Source organism: Octodon degus, unplaced genomic scaffold (assembly GCF_000260255.1).
Source record: "Octodon degus isolate 3935 unplaced genomic scaffold, OctDeg1.0 scaffold00117, whole genome shotgun sequence".
Lineage (NCBI taxonomy): Eukaryota > Metazoa > Chordata > Mammalia > Rodentia > Octodontidae > Octodon > Octodon degus.
This window is the reverse complement of record NW_004524693.1, coordinates 9,856,650-9,877,683: the sequence shown is the minus strand read 5'-3', so window position 1 is coordinate 9,877,683 and position 21,034 is coordinate 9,856,650. Positions and strand designations below refer to the sequence as shown.

The following is a 21,034-nucleotide window of genomic DNA, read 5'->3' as shown; positions in this document are numbered from 1 at the left end:
CTAAACCAGCAACCTCCTTTCTTTCCCAGAATGCATGAAAATGCCTCAGAATGTAGATATATTGTCAAAGTTAATTAAGAGTTTAAAAAATAAAAAATTGTAAGATTGATTTATATATGAATAAAGTTAAAATAAAAAATACTTTAAAGAAAGCTAAAACAATAAAATGATCAGTTCTTCTCAGTCTAAACACATAAAATGATACTAACCATCTGGTTATGTTTTAATGAACATGCAAAGTGTCACCAAAAATTCAATGTTTACAAAATTTTTTTTTCTATACCTTAGGGAAGGGTCTACAGGGTGTTCAGGGTCTTACTACTAGATTGGACTTGTAGTGATCTGCCTGTTTACAGCGTCATAAGAGTTGGGATTACAGGCCCGTGCCACTACGTCCAGTCTCAATTGCTGTCTCAACATGCCCCAGGGGCAGAGCCAGCAAAGCAGGTCCAGGGATCGAACCCCAGCCCCTGCACCTGCTTGCAGGCACTTTAATCCGCTGAGCTATTTGGCCAGCCCTCAATGTTTACAAAAATAAAGTACCATAAATATATGTGGATCCTCTATATCTTAGGGATGACTAAGACTAGGAAAAATATGTGGCCTATGATGTTATTACTTAAAAAATGTTATGAGGACTGATACCCTCTTAAGTTTTGGGATAACACGTTTTAGTGAAACAGTAGAATTGACAACAGACTCCCACAAATCAGGACTTTCCAGTCAGATACATTCCAATCATGGAGGATCAATCTGGTGTTGAGACAATTCTCCACAGATCTGTTGTGTTTCTACACGTCTGTCTATCTATCTATCTATCTATCTATCTATCTATCTATCTATCTATCTATCTATCACAGCGTCTCACTACACAGCTCAGATTCCTAGTGATCCTCCTGTCTTAGCCTCCCCAACACTGGGATTACAAGCATGCAGCACCACACCCAGTTTCAGTATCCAGCTCAGCATGTGGTACCAGGGATCAAATTTGGGACCCTGTCCTTTCCAGGCAGGTGCTCAGACCGCTAATCCATCTCCTTAGCCCATGTTTCTACATACAGTGGTCCTTCACTTTCCATGGAGGTTACATTCCAGACACCACTGAAATAAGTGAAAATCAGCAAAGTAGCGATGTTATATTTATTTTAGCATTTATATATACATTTTAAGGCTTTATAAACCCTTCCATACTCTTATAAACCTTTCTCACACTTCTAAAAACACTTCTAATGTCCTTAACCATTTTCCAAACTTGTAAACCTACATAATTTTAACAACATACGTATACTGTGCAGTACTGGAAAATCCTGCAATACAGCAAAAAAATCACAATAAAAATTTAGATTAATTTTTTTGAAAATGCACAAAACAGTGAGTCTGTCAAAGCCAAACTACCAAATAGTGAGGGACTACTGTATCTTATAAGCCGGGTTTTTTTCTGACCATCTTTTTAAGGATTGTTATTCAGAGCTGTTCTCTTCAGAGCAAAGAGCAGCACAGTTATTATGTAATACATAAAGATAATAAAATATTTGGGCTCCCTAAGCTCCATGTTGCTCTCCTCTGACACAAATAATGAGATAACTCTACATGAGTAAAAGATTATCCTTCATCCCTGACCTATAAGTCTGTCTCCAAGAATTTGGCAGGCTCACTTTTTAGATTGTGAGTAGGATAAAATCTCAGACAGGCTGTATGCCATTTTCATCACATAGTAGCTATTGTAAACATATATTCATTCTCTAATAGTAAAATATGTGAGGCTAAGAAGATGTTCACCCACCATATTCTCCTACCAAAATGAATCCTTTCCTCATCTCATAGGGTATGGTATTCTGACCTTCCATTTAACACAAGAAGAAAATTATTCCAATGAAGCATCAATTTCTTCAGCTCTTTTGTCTAATGTCCAACTGAAACTTTGCCACAAGCAGCATTTTATTTCAAATGGAATATCAGCTGCCACCTGACTAGTAGAATAAGTCCCAGCATTGATCTTAATAAACAGCTTTTCATCCTCTGAAATGTCATTAAGATCACTAGTATTAAGAATTAAAGAAAAAAGTTAACTGAAGGGAAGGTCTGAGATCTTTTTATTTTATGAATCCAAATTGGAAGGTTATTGTTATGTTTTTAAAAAGAAAAATTCAGCAGAAACTGCCACAAACTCTGAACTATTTATCAAAGCACAACTATTTAGCAAGTTTTCAACAATGGCGTCACCTTCTTGGGGAGAAAGGGAGAAAAAATATTAATCCTGCAGGGTATTGAAAGTTCTTAACTGTTAGTAACTTTTAAAAGAAAAGAACCTTAGCATTTTCACTCATAGCACTTTCTATACAATTAAAATCACAAATCTCGAGTTCATTTTAATGGCCTTACTTACAGTATTCTGGCTTGGATCCCAACTCTTCTACTGATTGCATGCTGTGAATTTCAAACCCTTCAGGGTATTCTGCTTTATTGATAGTCTTATTATCCACGTAAATGATGTGTTTAACACAACTGATATCTAACAATGCAGTCTGTTGAACAGAAAGAAAACCAAAATTTTATTAATTTCTACCATAAAAGCTTACTTTTGCTCTCTAGAATTTATAAAGAACTAAAAAACACTAGGACCCCCAAATTTAAAGACCCAGTCCAGAAATGGGCATCTGAGGTGAACACACACTTCTCAGATGAAATTAAAGAAGCAAATAAATATATGAAAAAATGCTCCACATCACTAGCCATCCATGAAATGCAAATTAAAACAACATTGAGATGTCTCACCCAAGAAAGAATGGCTATCATAAAGAAAACACCCAACAACGAATGTTGGAGAGGCTGTGGGGAAAAAGGAACCCTTCTCCACTGCTGGTGGGAATGTAGACTGGTGCAACCGTTATGGAAATCAGTATGGAGACTCCATAGAAAAGTTGGACTGGAAATCCCATTTAAACCAACTATTCCTCCACTGGGAATTTTCCTGGAGGATCTGAAAACATCATATCATAGTGATATATGTGTGCCTATGTTTATAGCAGCACAATTTGTGATAGCCAAATCTTGGAAACAACCAAGGTGCCCATCACCTGAAGAATGGTTGAAAAAGATGTGGTATTTTTATACAATGGAGTATTACTCAGCTGTAAATAATGATAAACTCGAAGCCTTTATACTGAAGTAGATGCCACTTGAACATATACTCATAAGTGAAATAAACCAGACACACATGTGTAAATATCGTATAGTTTCCCTAGTATAAGAACTCAAAAGAAGAAATATAAATAGAAAGGTATAATGCAAGTAAAAGGAAAGCAGGACCTCGAGGACTAACTAATCAAGAGAGGGAAAGGATAAGAGCTAGGAAACATGACAGTGACTTTTGGATACTTTCTGGTACAATCAGTGAACCATGTGAATGTGATGAATAAAAAGAAAATTTTGATGTGAAGGGTAACTACAAATTCAGAATGCTCTAAGACTGTAAACATGGTGTACAAGCCATTCATATCTTTACACTGAGGACTAAACCAAATGAATTAAAGATAACAATAACTAAGGTGGGGTGGTAGCACATGCCTATAATCCTAGCACTTGGGAGGCTGAGGTGAGAGGATTGCCACAAATTGAAGGCAGCCTGGGCTACATAGTGAGACTGTCTCAAAAAAAATTACAAGAACTAAAGGCAACACAGAAGGATATAAAATGGGATATCAAAGTTTTCAAAATGTGAGAAAAGGAGTCTAAGTGTAGAGTTTTATCAGTATATTTTCTGTTTCTTATTTTTACAAAAATGCAATCCAGCATCCTACTATGTTGAAGAGATGTCCACTCCCATATTCACTGCAGCACTATGCATAACGCCTATGAAATACAAAAAGAAAAATGAAATGTCCATCAACAGATAAATCGTTAAAGAGAGTATAGTACATGTACACAGTGGAATGTTGTTTGGACATAAAAAGAATTAAATTCTGTCATTTGCAGCGATATAGATGGAACAGAGATCACTATGTTAAATGAAATAAGACAAATACTGCCTGAGCTCACTAGTAAGTCCTAAGTTACAGATAGATAAGAGCAAGAAGTTCAGGTGTGCAGTTGCATAGTAGGGCAATTATGGATAATAACTATGCATTACACAGTTCAAAAAGCTTAAAGAAAATATATTGAAAGTTTTCACCATAAAGAAGAATAAATGTTTGAGGAGACAGATATGCTTAACCTGATTTAAAAATTACACAATATATGCATATATCAAAAGACACATGAACCCTCCCAATATGTACAATTTTAAATTTATTTATTAAACATAAATTTGAGGAAATAAAGAAAACGTCATTAACCTTTAGTTTGCTTTCCAGAAGTTCAACACTAGTAATCAGATAGGAAGCTTCAGACTCATTCAGTCCATGAACTACTGCTTCTTTGCCAAGTGTAGCATACAAAGTCACAACTACATAATGAGAAACAGACACAAACATTAACTGTTAAATAAGTATTAAAAGATACATTAAAGTCAGTCCTTAATGACAGATACACTAACAGAAACAAAGTTATTTTATCAGTTTGTTGTATGTAGAAGATGATGATTTTGATTGTATCTATACTGGTATCTCAATTCACGAATGTGAATGCAAACAACTTGGTTTTCAAGCAAAAGCATTTGGCAAAATTTTGTTTTTGCCCACGCACTCTGCATCCAGTAACAAACACACCTGCAACCATCTTTCCCACACAAGCAGGAACAGTGGCCATCTTTTCTCGAACCACGAAGTGAATGAAATTCATGAACTAAGGTACCACAGATTTTCTCTTTTATGAAATGCAAAATGTGATTCCTATACTAAACCTACAGTACAGTACTTCACTCAATAGGCAATTTTTATGACAAGGCATTGTTCTGGACTGAATTTTTAAAAATTATTTCTTTCACAATAGCAACAACTGCTTACAAGTCAGAAACATACCCAATTTTACTTTATATCTAACATCTCCAATATTACTTCAAATCAATCAGACCTCAAAGTGAAGCAATGAGCTATATTTATCCTACCCAAAGCTTTTCTTTGAACCATTTTGTGTATCATCTCCAAAATTATGCTTCCAACTTTCAAATCTTTCATGCACAATTAATTTCTAATTGAAAAGTAAAATTCTAAATTATATCCGTTAAACTGACATTCTTTTACTAGTCCTTAGATATTACTATCTTAACAGGTATTATTAGATAACCTTTCAGTCACAATATTACATACTGTTTTCTGGATTTGATTAATGCATAAAATGGCAAAAAAAGGCTGATGTACTTTGTTTTGAAGTGGTTTTGTTTTGTTTTTTGTGGTTCTGGGAATGCAACCCAGGGCAATATATAAACACTTTTGCACTAAGTTACACCTCTAGCCTGCAACATCTACTTGGAAAAGAGGAGCATTTTAGAGCAAGTTTCATATGTAGGAAAGGCCTTCCCTCTATCTCACAAAACACAAAGCACTTACGAGGAAAGTTGTATTTAAAGCAGGTCTGTGCTGCAATCATCCATTCAGCCCTGGTCTCACAAAAAATAGCAATAGTGTTCTTTGGTTTCAATCCCAATGCAGTGAGTCCACTACCAAAATTATTCACTCTTCGGTTTACTTCAAGATAGTTCATCCATTTATAAGTTCCAAGAATTAACTGTTAAAGTGAGATAATCTCTAATATTAGCATATTTGTTCAAATGAACAATTAAAATATTATACAAAATACAGAACTCTAAAATCACCCTTACATGACATAAAGAGGCTATAATCACTATTCTGAGAATTAATTACATAGTACTATATAATAGAACACCAGTATGTTTAAAACAGACTTGATTTAGAATAAAGCAAGACATGCATTCTTCTTTAAAAAATAAATGCATAAAAATTCTTTACCTTCTTGAAAACCTTTCCATTTGGCTGCATTTCATTTTCTTCACTTAGGATTTCCCTGGTCCCAAGGCTGTCCTTCTTTCCAAACTTGGATACAGCATGGTCAAATAATTTATCGAGAGTGTCTGCTCCAGGGATGTCTATGACAGCTAATGAGTCGAAGTGTGTGACAGAGCGATATGGACTTCCAGGTTTGTCTGAAGTGGGCTTAGCTTTTATTCTCTTTGCCATAGCGTTTCTCTTCTTGGCATTGGTAAGAAAATACCATGGAATAAATATAAGGGCACTGTATATTGTTATTAACAAGTGGACAGGCAGCAAAATAATGGTGAGCACATTTAGTTTAAGTTTCATAGTGGAAAGGCTTCTATAATGATGTTTATGTCTTGTTATTTTTGGCTTCTGAAAGCCTTATTTTGCTGAAGAAGGCAATAATGGAAGCAGCAGTAAGAGCAGCGGTAGACCCAAGGCAGTTCAATTTTAGCGATACAATTAAAAGTTAGTAATCTTTGGAAGCCAACAATAAAGTACACCTGTAGGTGAAGACAACAAACCAGGCAGAGAGCAGGAAAAAAAAGAAACAAAATAATAGTATTAACAGGTTGATAGCACAATTGATTTAAATAATCAGATCTTTATTAGTTTATATAATTGATTTGACACAGAAAGCTGAAATAACTGGTATGAAAGGCTGGCACTTTTCCACTTATAATCATTGTTGACATAATTGCTTTTAAGTACACCAACTTCTGCAGTTAATTTTTCTGGAGCTTTGATGTGATGATTGTCAGTACATCATTCTGTAAGTTGGGGGTTGGATGTGACATGATTTCAGTGCTTACACAAATGCATGAATGAATGATATGTAAGGTTGGTCAAATGAATGATATGTAAGGTTGGTACATGAATGATATGTAAGGTTGGGAGAGTAGAATCTGCCAATAGTGAGCTTTCTATTCAAAAGGTGTATAGAAACCAGTAAGCTTTAAGTAAGGTTATTAGGATTTGTATCCAAAAGAGTGGGACTATCAAATTAGGTTTATTTTTCAAAGGGCAATCTAGAAGATTACTGTGATTTTTTTATTAAGGTAAATTTCTGAGGTAATGTTAATCACTATCTCCTATTTTCCAAACAGAAGCAATAAGAATTTAAAATCATTTCCTAAGTGTCTACATTGTGCTCAAAATTGCAAGTTTCCTGGGAGGAACAGTATAAATCTGGAGTAGTACTAAGTCCTAGTCCTCACCTCTTAGGAGTTCACAGTTCTTAAGAGATAGAGGTAGTGTTTTTCCAACTTTGGAGGGAGTAGGAAAGGCAAGCAGCTAAATCATTTCTTTAAATACAAAGTTATGCAGACTGTCCAAATAGAACACTGAAGTGGAATCCTCTTGGTGAGGCAGGGATTAGCCATGTCCAGCATCCCACCCTGGGCTTTTAGAAGTCGTGCTCTCAACATGACCACTACAGCATTTCTGCTGAAAAGCACTGAGGTGACACATCACTGAATACTACAGTATGCAGTACAACACATAGATTTAAAAGGATTTTAAAGTAAATGCAAAATGCCTAAGAGTAAACAGAAAGGATTTTGTAGAAATTCTATTTAAGTTGAACATGATGTTAGACATCTGAAAATAGAAAAATAATGGAGGCCAGTTCAGGTGTGGAAACCACATGAAGGAAGAAAAGGAGTGAAAGAATTTGGAGAAACTAAGGAGTGTCAATAACAAGGACACTAGCCTAATTGCAGCTACAGTATTTGTTGGCTGAATGGGCTATGGTAATATAGGATCGGACAAATCAAGCAAAGGTATTTTTATTTGATTAGACAAAAAACTGGGGGCCACTATAGACATAGGAGATGGAGACTGAGAATCCAATGAGAAGTATGACACTTGCTTAGTTATGCAAACTGAAATACACAGTTTTAGGGAATTCTAACCTCAGTGTCTGTTGTCAAGTGTGACTTTGAACAAGTGATATGACCTGCTACTTAAAAGTTATGCATCAGAAGCTTCATACTTATTGCATTACCTACTCCATAGGATCACTGGGAGGACCCACTGTGTTCTCTATTTAAATTCCACAGGAAATCACAATCAGTCCCTGGCACATACTCTCTTCTACCTTGCCACTCTCTATTTTGGTCACTTGGCTAAACTACAATCTTTTCAGTACAGTTTTCTACCTCATCTAAAGCTGTATCTATGCAGCTAGAGTTGGACAAACACATGACTGTGCCTGAGACAAGTACCTTATTTTAGGTTCATGATGGCTACAAGTTAAGTGGGCTCTTCATGTTGCACTGAAATTACCCTACACTAAACTGCTCACTGGCCTACTCTTCCTGTCTACCTACCTTATTCTCTCTTTTCAGGGCATCAAACACTACCTTCATTCATATTCTTAGCTTCTGATGAGGCTTACCATAGTAGGGAAAAATGAAGCTAAGTCAAAGAGAATGCTCAGACTCCCACAGACTATATCGCCATATTTGCATCTGCTACCAGATGTATTTTTATGACTGTGGATAAACAACTGATGCTCCCAGATGAGGCCAATTCCTTGACTTGTGCACTACATCTCTGTCTATCAGTGGAGATGGTAGTGCTGCTCTATTTACTCACCCAATCTCACCTGCCCCATTAATTTTTTCTGCTCTACTGAATCATTACCATCAGTGTCACAACAGTCTGTTCTGATAGATGTTCTCTCTTCTCAAAAAACAAAACAAAACATAACCCTTTATCTTTTACCTAACTTTTAGGTACAGCCCATTTCTTCACCTCTTCAGCACTCCTTGAAAGACTTTGCCTATACAATCTGTCTCCAGTTCTCTCCTGTTATCTTCTTTAGAACCCACTATATGCAGGCTTTTTTCCTGCCACTCCACAAAATCGCTCTGATCAAAATGTCACTAATGACTTCTATGTTGATATATCCAAAGGTTGGTTTTGTAAAAGCTCAGCTATTTCTCATCTTTCTTTACCCACTAGGAGCCTTTACACAGCTGATCCCCTTCTGCTCTAAAGTTATTCTGTGGCTTCCCGAGGACCACATTCTTCAGGTTTTCTTCCAATTTTCCCAGCCAACCCTTTCCAGTCTTCTTAGCTGCTTCTCCCTGAACTATGATCTGTTAGTGCTAATATTGCTCAGTCCTTGAATCTTCTCTTCTTTGGCTCTGTTCCTTCTGAAGGTGATCTAATTTAGTGTCACACTTCTAAGTGTCATGTATATGGCGATGATTCCCAAATTTTTTCCCTCAAGACTGGAGATTTCCCTTACATACCAGATTTGTACATCCAGCTGTTTCCTTAACAGATCCACTTAGGTATCAGTCAAACATCTCATACTTAGCATGTTCAAAACTAAGCCATCCATTGTCCTTTTTCAACTGTATTTCACCTAGTCTTATCTATCTCTGCATTCCACTTGCTTTCACCATAAATCTTGGATTCACCTTTTTATTTTTTCTTCTTTTCTCACATGCCAAATGCCACTCACCAGTAAAACCTAATGGCTCTGCTTACAAAACATATCTAATTCCACTACTTCTCACTACCTCTATTGTTACCATCCTGGTTCAAGCCACTATCATCTTTCATGTAGATAAATGTTTAATAGTTGATTTAATATTGCTTCTTCTTACTTCTACCCCTATAATAAACCCTAATAGCAGCAGCCAGAAAGCTCTTCTTAACATGTAAGTTACATTATTTCATTCTGCTCAAAACTGTTCAAAGAATGCTCATAAAATTCACTGGAAATAAAAGCTCAAGTCTCTACTTTGAACTACAAGGCTATATGAACTTTCCCCTATCCTTAACTTTCTGACTTCCATTATGCTTTTTCCTGGTCTCATTTTGTTAAAGTCTCACTTGCACCTTGTATTCTTGGAACATATGAAGCATAATCCTGCCTCAGGGCTTTCGTCCTTGCTATTGTCTCTATTTGAAACGTTCTTCCAAGATATTTCTTTTACTTTCGTTTTAATCTTTATTGAACATCTCAGCAAGACCTGCTCCAGCCACCCACCTTTAACCCTGAACCTACATCACTTCCTTTCTTGCTTTATTTTTCTCCTTAGCATTTTCACTAACAATACCATAGGTTTTATTTGTCATGTTTATTATCTATCCTATGAGAACATAATCACCATGAGGCATAGAGTTTGTTGTTTTCTGCTGAAACATCCGTAACAAATATTGTACCACTACATGTTAATTAAACTAAAAAGCACAAGTATATGTAAGTATGATAATCTCAATGCAGTTAAATTTAGTCATCTTTTTAAAAAGTCACTTGTACATGCCAACATTCTGGAAACATGTTTTAAAATCCTTTGTAATTAAAACAAAACAAGTTATTGATTTTTTTAACAAAATATAAAAGTGGAAAAACTGCATGCTGTAGAGGGCAAAGATCAGTGTGTTATAAAAGCAGGAAGGTTACAAAATTTGCACTATGTGCTTTTACACTGATGCCTTTTGCAAAGATTTGCTGTCTTTCCATGAATGAAAAGTGATACTGCTGTCCCCCCATTAGTAAGACATGAACACTGAGCTCCTTGAGATCAGATAATGTACAGGTATTTGTATGACACAGTGGGGCAAGGCATCACCTTCAGGAATGGGATAGTTGATTGCACCATTAAAGTTTAGCATGCTATATGGGAATATCTTCACAATCATTACTGAAATATTTACTAGGGGCAAAGTACTATGCTGTCCTTTAGATATACTGTCTCATCTTATCCTTCAGAAAACCACTTTGAAATAATACTCTCATTTTCCAGATACAACAGACTCAGAGATTACATAACTTCCCAAAGTTACAAAACTATTGAGATTTGGACCCAGGTCTATCTGATTTTAAGGTTCATGCTTTGAGCTATATTGCTTGTGATGCTGACTATAATGGAATAATCTAAACAGCTAAGAGTGACAAATTTTATGTATTAAGAAGTCCTGGAAGTGCTTGCCTGGCAAGCGTAGGGTCCTGAGTTCAATTCCCGGTACCAGGGGAAAAAAAAAAAAGAAATCCTGGCAACAATTTTGAGCACTGATCTGTCCTACATCCTTAAGGCACTTTATTGGTAGAAAGAAAATAATTTAAATGTGCAGTGAATTCTAGAAATTTTAGTAAAGTATCAGATGCAATTTTTTTTTGAATAAGGTTTTTTTTTTTTTTTTTGCTCTGAATGGCCTCAGGCATGGTTTGGCTGGCTGGAGTGTTGTGGGAATCGAACTACAGCAACCTGAGGCTGACAGCTTTGTGGAAGCAGCCACTTAAAGAACTGAGCTATGGCCAGGCCCCCATCAGATGCAATTTTGTTCTATCACTTTACTCTGAAGTCAACTTCATGACAAGTATTTCATTCCAGTTACTTCAAACACTCTGAGATAGGTTAAACACAAAAAAGCATTAGTGATACATGAAGCTGTAGTAAATAAGATAAACACTACATACTAAAGTTTGAATTTAAAAGAAGAACTCATCACCCCCAGAAGCATTGACAAAATGTCAATTTAAGGATGAAAAAGAAAAACTAATAAATTGAAATTGATTAACTCCAAGACATTTTCAACTTTTAGAAATTGAACTAAACCAATCAAGGAGCAATTTATCTACCAAGTTGAAATACACAGTAATAACAAATTAATTTCACCTGTCTTTGACATTAAACACTTATTAAGATACTACAAATATTAATTTAAAAACCAATAATTAACTAGCTTAAGAAATCACATTTTCAAATAACATTATTTAAGAGAAATTTAATAAACAAATAAGACATAATTAGTCTTCTGAAAAGGACTAGGTGTATTCACTGAATATTACATTAACAATTATAAAACTTTCAAAAGATTAACAGACAAAAATACCTGTAATACTTTAAAAGATCATATTTATAAATAGACATTGTATTAGTAAGAGTTTCATAAAGAGATGGAATGCTTTTATAAAATATCTCACTTTCTTTCACACACTATTAGAACATCCAAAAGATTTTAAAACATATAAGAGAAATCTCAGATACTATGAATGGTTATACTTGATAAACGAAATCAAACTGTGAGGATTATAGTGCAATATCATTAACTTCAGAATTTAATATTATAATTTTCAATAAGGTAATATTTTACGAAAATATAGGCATTAAGAGTAGTTACCAAAATCTCATGCAATTATAGTCTGCAAGACTGAATCATCACATGAAACCTATGTTAGACTGTCACTTATCACTTTCACTTAATTCAAGTTGTTACACCACAAATAATAACCAGTCTAATCAATATGAAATAACGTAAAAGCAAACTTTAAACCCAGGTACATAACAAATATAACAAATAATTTTAAAATTTACAAACAGCAAAATAAAAATATAGGATGAATAGGTGCCCTACACCATATTATACCTATGCCTTGTTATTTTTAACAAGGATCAAACGATCTCACACAACTGTAATTGTTCATAGGGCATAGCTTTCACATGATTACCCAAACCTGTTCACTTCATCACCTGGAGGTAGCTTAACTCCTGTAGTCGCCATCCTGCTAGTCTTTTCCCAGATTTTCCCAGCAAAGAAAGCACCTTTGCAGCCATGGTGAAGGTGCTCCTTCATGCACTAGCAAGAGTTCCCTTCCATAGTGTCTTAAGAACACCCCTAACCATGCATCAGATAAGGGTTTTTTTCCCTAGGTCACAGGTTGACGTAGCTAGAATTCTATGAACATATGTTGAAATAAGGGGACATAGGAGCCAATGTTGCAGCCTACACACTTCACATACACTGAGAATTCAGCTGCTGTTAAAGATTAACTGCTACATGTCTCTCTACACAAAAAATTCCTGGGAACTCAAACTGCCTCATCAAACCATGGTATAGAGATCTTCATTTTATTTCATTCGTAATCTTCTATGTATTGGGTGTTTTTCTGAGAACATACTCATTCTTATATAAGTAAACAAAAAATAATTAGATTATAGAACTTTAAAGTTAACTTATAAAGAGTTTTGTTCTAGTAAGGAACATATGGAAAATACCTATTGGTTACACATCTATCTCATGTAATCTTCTATATTTCTTATAATAAGATAATACAAAAAATAAGATAGTACAACTAAGGGCTGTCAACCTGAAGTATAGGTTTCAAAATAATCTGTTACTAGCATTATTTTCTATAATACTATCTTTGTGTTACAAAGAATTGTGTAACTTGTCCTTTTATTTGCCATTAAGACCTGCTCTCCCCATCTGCTAATAGAAGCAGTTTAATAGATTGGTTCCCAGCCATTGTTGCTTCCAATCATCTTGGAGTCTAAATATTATGCAACACTATATTCTTAAAACATTTCTTATAAAATGGCCAAGTAAGTCACTACAACTGAGCTGCCTAACCACCCTAATGTGAAATTGTCTCATAGTGTTATTAAAAAGGAGCTCTTTCTGCTATTTGGTAGTAAGTATATCTTATAAGGGTAATCAAAGAATTCTAAAGACTAATAAATCTGTTGCAGACTGAAATGTTATGGTCATTAAGTCCATGTTCAAATATAACGACTAGGAAAGAAAAGGATACATGTTCCAAAAACAGGAGAAATGCCACTTTTATCCTTAACATTGCCTTACGTGGCAAAGTGAGCAAGGTTGATAAGGGAATTAGTTGTTTATGTTTGATAAATACAGGAACTCCTAAGCAGAATTATGATAACTGATGGGCCCTCCATAGTGCGCTGAACACAATGCTCAGATATTCTACCAACTCTTGCTGTTCAACTTAGTATGTAGCTTTTTCCCTTCCAAGTCTAGTCTGGCTGGCTTTGGATAGGCTAACACTAATTACTATAGGCCAACTGACATAAATCCAGAACTACGCTGCAAGTTTGTGTGCGTATGAGAGAGAAAACAGCACTCTCTGGAGATGTAACTATAGCTGCTTAAAATATGCTGACCTCAATAGTGTCACTGTCTATGGATTTCCAAGAGGAAATACTACAGGAGGCTATCTTACCTCTTTTGTCAATCATAGTATGGCAAGAAACCTAAAGCAGCTGAATTCAGACACAGCTAATTCTGGCCTACTGATAAATATATTTGGCTATATATTTAAGATTTTCTAATGCAGACTAATCAGTGGACCTCAGAGCTAAGGTAGATGACAACACGAAATCTGAATTTCTTTAGGCTTGGAAATGAGTTATTAGAATATAAGAGATATTATGTTTTCTGTTCTAGTTCCTAACCTATTATAATAAAAGCAATTCTCACAAAACCAGAAATACCAGAGAGTTAGCATCAGATAAAGGGTTTTGGTTCTCACTTGGGACATGCTGAGCTGTAAGCCCAGGAACTAATGAAATACCCTCTTAGTGACTGCTTCTTTACCTATAAAATTCAGATTTTCAGATATCAGACTAGTTGATAAATTTTATTTCCAATAAAAGGATGGTGACTGGAAACGACACAGAGCTGTTGATTTTTTTGAGGAGGGGCAGGAATGGGCCTTTAAAAAAAGAGCCCCATGTTAAGATGACCATACTCCCACCCCTGTGTTCTATCACCATCATTTTACAAAATAAAGACTACATCAATTCACCAAGATTAGATGAGTATATCTTATAAGAAGTAGCCATCATTTAAATTACAAATGTTTAGCTCTGAGAAACTCATGAACTGATGGCCTTTTCCTTAGTGCACCACAGATCAGTAAAATATTTTTCACGAGTTAGTACTGGTCTAAAAATCAACATCTGGAAACCACTGGAGCAGATAATTTCCAAAGTCCAAAGCTCAAACCCTAGAATTTTAAATTTAGGTGCTCTAGGGCTGGCAAGATAATCCAGCAGACTAAGCACCTGCTTAGGTAAGTGCAGGGACCGGGGTTCAATTACCAGCACCACATGCCATGCTGGGCACCGCCCCCAGGTGCACTAAGATGGCCAACCAAGACCAGGCGTGGTGATGCACACCTGTAATCCCAGCGCTAGGGACACTGAAAACGGGAGGATTACTTGGAGTCTGAGCTGTGAAGTGAGACCCTGTACCAAATACACAGAATATAATAATAAAATAAATTTAGGTGCTCTGTTGTATTTCTTCTGTACCATGGGCTAGGGTAGATGCCTAGATAAAAGATAGTGATGATAGTTAAATTGATAAAGTTCAGAAATGGACTTAAATCAGCTTGAGAAATAAACATTAAACTAAAACAATAATTAATTTATAGGGGCAAATATAAGCTGTTATAGATTAAACTTCACCAATAATAATGAACCATTGATTGTATGCTTAGTATCCACACTCTTCTACAGATGAGGAAACTGATGCAATGAAAAATTAAATAACTCATGAAAAAGTACAAAGCTTATATGCCTCAGTAGTCAGAATTAGAATTTCAATCAATGCCTCATACATTTCAGTATGAGCCAAAGGAAAAAAAAGTATTTAGATTGTAATTACCATTTGCCCTTATACAAATGAGTAGCAAATGACTTAAATTTCCAAGGTTGCAGAGGGTAAAACATTTTAATATTTTACTTTTCCAAATATTGCCTTTGCAACATCATCATATTGGTAGGGTTTTTACTCTATAAAAGAGTCAAGATTCCAGTCAGTGTGGTTCCTTGATTTTCTCAAAAAGTTGATCCAATTACATATTTGGAATTTCTAAAGGACATATACTCACAGATTTCTTCTTTTTCTTTTAAGAAGAATGTGTTTGTCTTCTGCGATTTCAATCTGTAGTAAGAAACATTTATAAGTATGACATTAAAAATCAACAGTATTTAAAAAAAACAAGTACTATTTCGTATTACTTTTATACCTTAGCTTAGGATAAGCCAGGTACCCAAAAAGAAAATAAGATGAACGCATGGAGATAGCTCAGCAGTCTAAGTGCCTGCCAGACAAGTGCAAGGACCCAAGTTCGATCCTTGATACCGCATGCTGTGTCGGCCCCAACTCCAGGTGCACTGAGCCAGCCACAGAGACCAGGTATGGTGACACATGCCTGTAATCCCAGCACTGGGAAGGCTGAAAACAGGTGGATCACTATGAGTCCAAACTATGTAATGAGACCCTGTACGAAATACATTAAAAAAAATAAACGATAAAAAAATAAAAACAAGATGAATGTATGACCAGAAGTACTTAGGATCTCAGAAAAATAACTGAACCAGTCTCAAAGAAAAAGTACTGAAACTATAGAAAGATGGCAAGAAATAGAAGTTCTTGTAACTTTTATTCTCAGCTGTCAGGACCAATACAAATCTCAGACAGAGAAAACATCTGGCCATAGCAAACTCATCTACCAAGAGAGACATCCCAAATCACTAAGGCCTATAGGCATCTAGCTATTTTCCTATCAAAATAAAAAATATTTTTCTTTAAGTAATACAAGGTTCGGGCTGGCCAGATAGCTCAGCAGACTAAAGCGCCTGCTTAGGCAGAGTGCATCGGCTGGGGTTTGATCCCTGGCATTCCGTGCTAGCCCTATCCCCAAGGCACACTGAGATTGGGCATGGTGGCACGTGCCTGTAATCCCAGCGCTTGGGAGGCTGCACACAGGTGAATCACAAGTCCAATCCATGTAGAGAGACCCTGTGGACCCTGCACTAAAATACAAAAAAATACAAAAAAATACATATATTATAGTAATACAAGGTTCTTTCTGAAGTTAATACTAAACTTGTGACAAAACCTGTTGGAAATATTTCAAGCATGATAAATTGTCTTCCTGCACTTGATGATTCAAGAAGCCATCATAATAAGTTTAAAACTTATCATAAAAGGGAGTGGGAAATACTATGCATTAAAGACACTACAATTCAAAGAGTGGGAAAAAAGGGTAGAAAAATATTAATTCTTTAATGTACAATGTTCAAGTCAAAAAGTAAATTATGGTAAATCACTTTTAAAACAAGCCTGAAGCAATCATCTTCAACAGGTCTAATTTTAGGAAAAAAAATATATAAAAATCATACATTTCCAGCTACTTCTAGGTGAAAATGGCAAAACCAGAATACAGTTCAGAGTTTAGAAATGTTGATATCAGGAAATACAGGTACAATTACACAGTAAGAACTTGTCCCAAAAATAAGGAAAAAGAAAAATGTAGCTGCAAAATAGTATGTGCAATCCCATTACACATACATGTTTGAGTGATAGTTTTATAAAACTTAGCAACAGACACCAAACATTAAGACTAGTTAGTTAATTGCTGGACAGTGATGGAAAATGAATTTTACATATTTAAATAATTTTAATTTTCATATACTTTAAAATTTCCATAAATAAAAAAATGTATATTTAAAGCTGAGTTGAAATTATAAAAGAACAAGAAAATGACTCAGTTATAACAACTGGTCTAAGCCTGTCAACCTACTGGAGGGTTCTGCTTAGATTATAAGCTGTGGAAGAATCTTTTCCTTTTAAGACTATATCTGGGCCAGCCAGATAGCTCAGCAGATGAAAGCTCCTGCTTAGGCAGAGCACAGCAGCCAGAGTTCGATCCCCAGTGTGCCAGGCCATGTTGGCCCCAACCTCAGGGCACGCTGAGACAGCGATTGAGACTGGGTGTGGTGGTGTATGCCTGTAATACCAGTGCTTTGGAGGCTGAAAACAGGAGAAGCACCACAAGTCCAATCTGCATAGTAAGACCCTGTACTAAATACAAAAAAGAATATATGTGCATATAAGTGTTCTAGGAAATAAGATTATGGGTGACTTGATTCATTAACATTAAAAATAAAGAAATGTTACAATGTACAACAACCCCAAATCTTTTGTGTATAGTGTTCCACTTCACAGAAAAGTAAGATGACCTTTAGAAAGTATGTTGTTTCTTTTTTTTTATTTTTAGGGAAGGGTCTACAAGGTGTTCAGGTCTTACTACTAGATAGGACTAGTAGTGATCAGCCTGTTTGTAGCCTCCCAAGAGCTGGGATTACAGACGCACTCCACCACGCTCAGTTTCAATTGCTGTCTCAGCATGCTCCGGGGGCAGGGCTGGCATGGCAGCCCTGGGGATCAAACCCCCGGGCCCTGCGCCTGTACCTGGTTGCAGGTGCTTTAATCTGCTGAGCTATTTGGCTGGCCCTCATTGTTATTGTTTCTATTCTTGTTTTTGTATCTTCCTTTTTCTTTCCATTCGGTCTTCACCAGTTTCCCAGAATTTGCACAAACTTCCTATATCCTTCAGTCATGATTCTAATAACTTCCTCTTCTTCTATTTCTCTATTTGTCCCCATAATCCTTTTAAATTTTCTCCACTATGGGTAAAATTGCCATATTGAGGGCTTCTATACTGTATACAATTTTCTGGTTCATTTGAGATCTTGTTATTATAACCACAAATCTAGTTCATATGGTTAAATGTAGCAAAATAAAGTTACCACAGTTTGTCATTTTCTGCGCTGTGTTTGACACTGTTGTTATTGCTCATTGTACTACTTCAGCCAAGATGACATAATTGTTCTACTCAGTTTTTCTTCCTGGTATACTAAGAAAAGATTGACTAAAGATCATAAACAGTACTGCAGGCCAGTGCAAAAGAACCAGGGGTTCGGTCAGGTAGACAGTAACTTTTCATCCCTAATAAATAGAAGAGGTAGGGTCTTGCAAGAGACTCAAAACCGAAAAGCTAGCTACATCTAGAAGACAGCCTTGTAAAAGAGAATTCCAAGAGTAAGACAAAACAATCATAAATATATATACACTGCAGCACACCCAACTACAGAAAACAAATATTAATGGATATGATAAATAAGCACTAACACAATTGTAGCAGGGGAAATTCATACCACATTGTCAGAAATAGACTGACTAGAAAAAAAGTCAACAATGAAATACCAAAACTGGGCCAGCAAGAGAGCTCAGTGGACTAAAGCAACTGCTTGGGCAAGCTTGGGCAAGCTTAAGCAAGCACAGGAACCACAGTTCGATCCCTGGCACCACATGCTGCTCCAGCCTTGCCCCCAGGGTAGGCTGAGCCACCCAGAGTCTGGGTGTAGTGGCGCACACCTGTAATCCCAGCGCTGGGGAAGCTGAAAGCAGGAGGATCACCATGAGTCTGAGCTGCGTAGTGAGACCCTGCAACAACCAAATACATTTTCAAAAAAAAGAAGAAAAAAGAAATATAAAAACTAAACCAAACTTTTGAACAAATAGATTTAGATGTTCATAGAGGGTTGCACCCCAGAACATCAGAATACACATTTTTCTCAATTGCATATGCGATGTCCTCCAAAATAGACCACATCCCAGCTCACAGAAGATCCTTAAGTAAATTCAAAGGAACTGAAATTATCCCATGGATATTATCACCACAGAGCCCTGAAATTGAAAATCAATGGCAAAAGAGACCACAAGAATTTCATAAGCACAAGGAAATTAAATAGCATCCACCTGAACAACCAGCAGATGAAATTAAAGAAGAAAGTAGGTATTTTCTACAATTAAACATATCAAAACTTAATGTACAAAATGAAAGCAGCGCTATAAGGGAAATTTACAGTAGTGAGTTCGTTCCCTTATCAGAAAAATAGTGAGCTCAAATAAAATACAGGTTCTTGAGGTACATTTGAGTAGAAAAATTTTGTCATCTTGGCTAAAATAGTACAAAAAGGAAGAAGATAAATTACTATTATTTGCAGAAGAAATGATACTTTATGTAAAAGAACCAAAAACTTCTAGATTTAATAGCCAAATCAGTAGCATAGCTAGATACAAAGTCAACACTCAAAAATAAAAAGCATTAGACCAAGACTGCCAGTAAACCCAGTACTCGGGAGACAGAGGCAAGAGGATCATTGAAAGTTTGGGACCACATTGGGCTACAAAATGAGCTCAAGTCCAGCCGGAGGTGCATAGTGAGACTCTGTCTCAAAAAGGCATTAAACAAATAAATAGCATTGCTATACACAAATACCAAGCTCATTCAGAAAATAATTAGAGCAATAACACCTTCACAATAGCATCAAAAATGAATCAACCTAAAGAAGGAAGGATTATAGTACATCTATAATGAAAAATGCAGTATTCTGAAAAAGATTGAAGAGGATATCAGAAAATCTGTAAACATCCCTCATTCTTGGTAGGAAAAAACAATATAAAATAGGTCACATTTCCAAAATTGCTATAGAGATTTAATGAAATCTCAATCAAAATTTCCATGCCAAATCTCATAAAATTACAGAAAATAATTCTAAAATTCATTTGGAGCTAGAAGAGATCTAGGACAGTAAAAACAATTCTTGGCAACAAATATTTCATAATCCCTAACTTGAAATTGTACCACAAAGTGGCTGTGATAAAAACAGCATGGTACTGGGGGAAAGGAAATAGACCTGAGGATCAGTGGAACAGATTAAAAGATGCAGAAACAACTGGAATTGCACTCAGCCACCTTATCTTTGACAAAAGGGCCAAACACCTTCACTGCGAAGAAACATAGGCTTTTTAATAAATGGTGCTGGGAAAACTGGCTTTCCGAATGCCAAAAATTAATATTAAACCCATATCTTTCACCATGCACTAAACTAAGATCAAAATAGATCAAAGATCTAAATATTAAAATGGAAACAATAAATCTGCTGAAAGACAGAATAGGTACAACTCTGGAAGACACTGGTGTAGGCAAAGACTTAATAAAACTCTGATCACACAGGAACTATCACAATTAACAACTGGGACCTCATCTTATTAAATAGCTTTTCATAGCAAAAGAAACCACCAACAGAATAAGAATACAACCCACAGTATGGCAAAAAAAAATGCCAGTGAACCTCAGACAAGGACTAATATCTAGAATATATTAAGAACACAAAAAATCAGAACCCTCAAATAAGACCCCATGCGAACAATGGGTATCTGAAATTAATACACATATACATATCTCTGATAAAGTACAAACAACAAATAAAAATATGAAAAATGTTCAGCAACACTGGTCATTTGAGGAATGCAAATTAAAATAACATTGAGATTCCATCTTACCCTAGAAGCATGGCTATCATCAAGAAGTCAGCCAATAACAAATGCTGGCGGGGCTGTGTGGAAAAAGGAACCCTTCTCCACTGTTGGTGGTAGTGCAGACTGGTGCAACCACCATGGAATTCAGCATAGAG

The 21,034-nt window shown here is 35.9% G+C and overlaps 1 protein-coding gene across 3 annotated transcripts in view; it reads right to left on the bottom strand.

Annotated features, from left to right (window-relative positions):
* Acsl4 (acyl-CoA synthetase long chain family member 4) overlaps nt 1-21,034 on the bottom strand; it is a 76,609-nt gene that overhangs the window by 28,594 nt on the left and 26,981 nt on the right. Inside the window, exons 3-7 of one of the 3 annotated variants that reach the window (XM_004640042.3) lie at nt 15,595-15,647; nt 5,907-6,146; nt 5,487-5,664; nt 4,335-4,444; nt 2,387-2,525 (exon numbers count right to left, since the gene is read on the bottom strand). In XM_004640042.3, coding sequence (XP_004640099.1) covers nt 2,387-2,525; nt 4,335-4,444; nt 5,487-5,664; nt 5,907-6,134 — 655 coding nt within the window. In that variant the 5' untranslated portion in view covers nt 6,135-6,146; nt 15,595-15,647. Of the gene's footprint in view, nt 1-2,386; nt 2,526-4,334; nt 4,445-5,486; nt 5,665-5,906; nt 6,437-15,594; nt 15,648-21,034 lie in introns of those variants that run through there. The other 2 variants (XM_004640041.3, XM_004640043.2) reach the window with 2 other exon arrangements.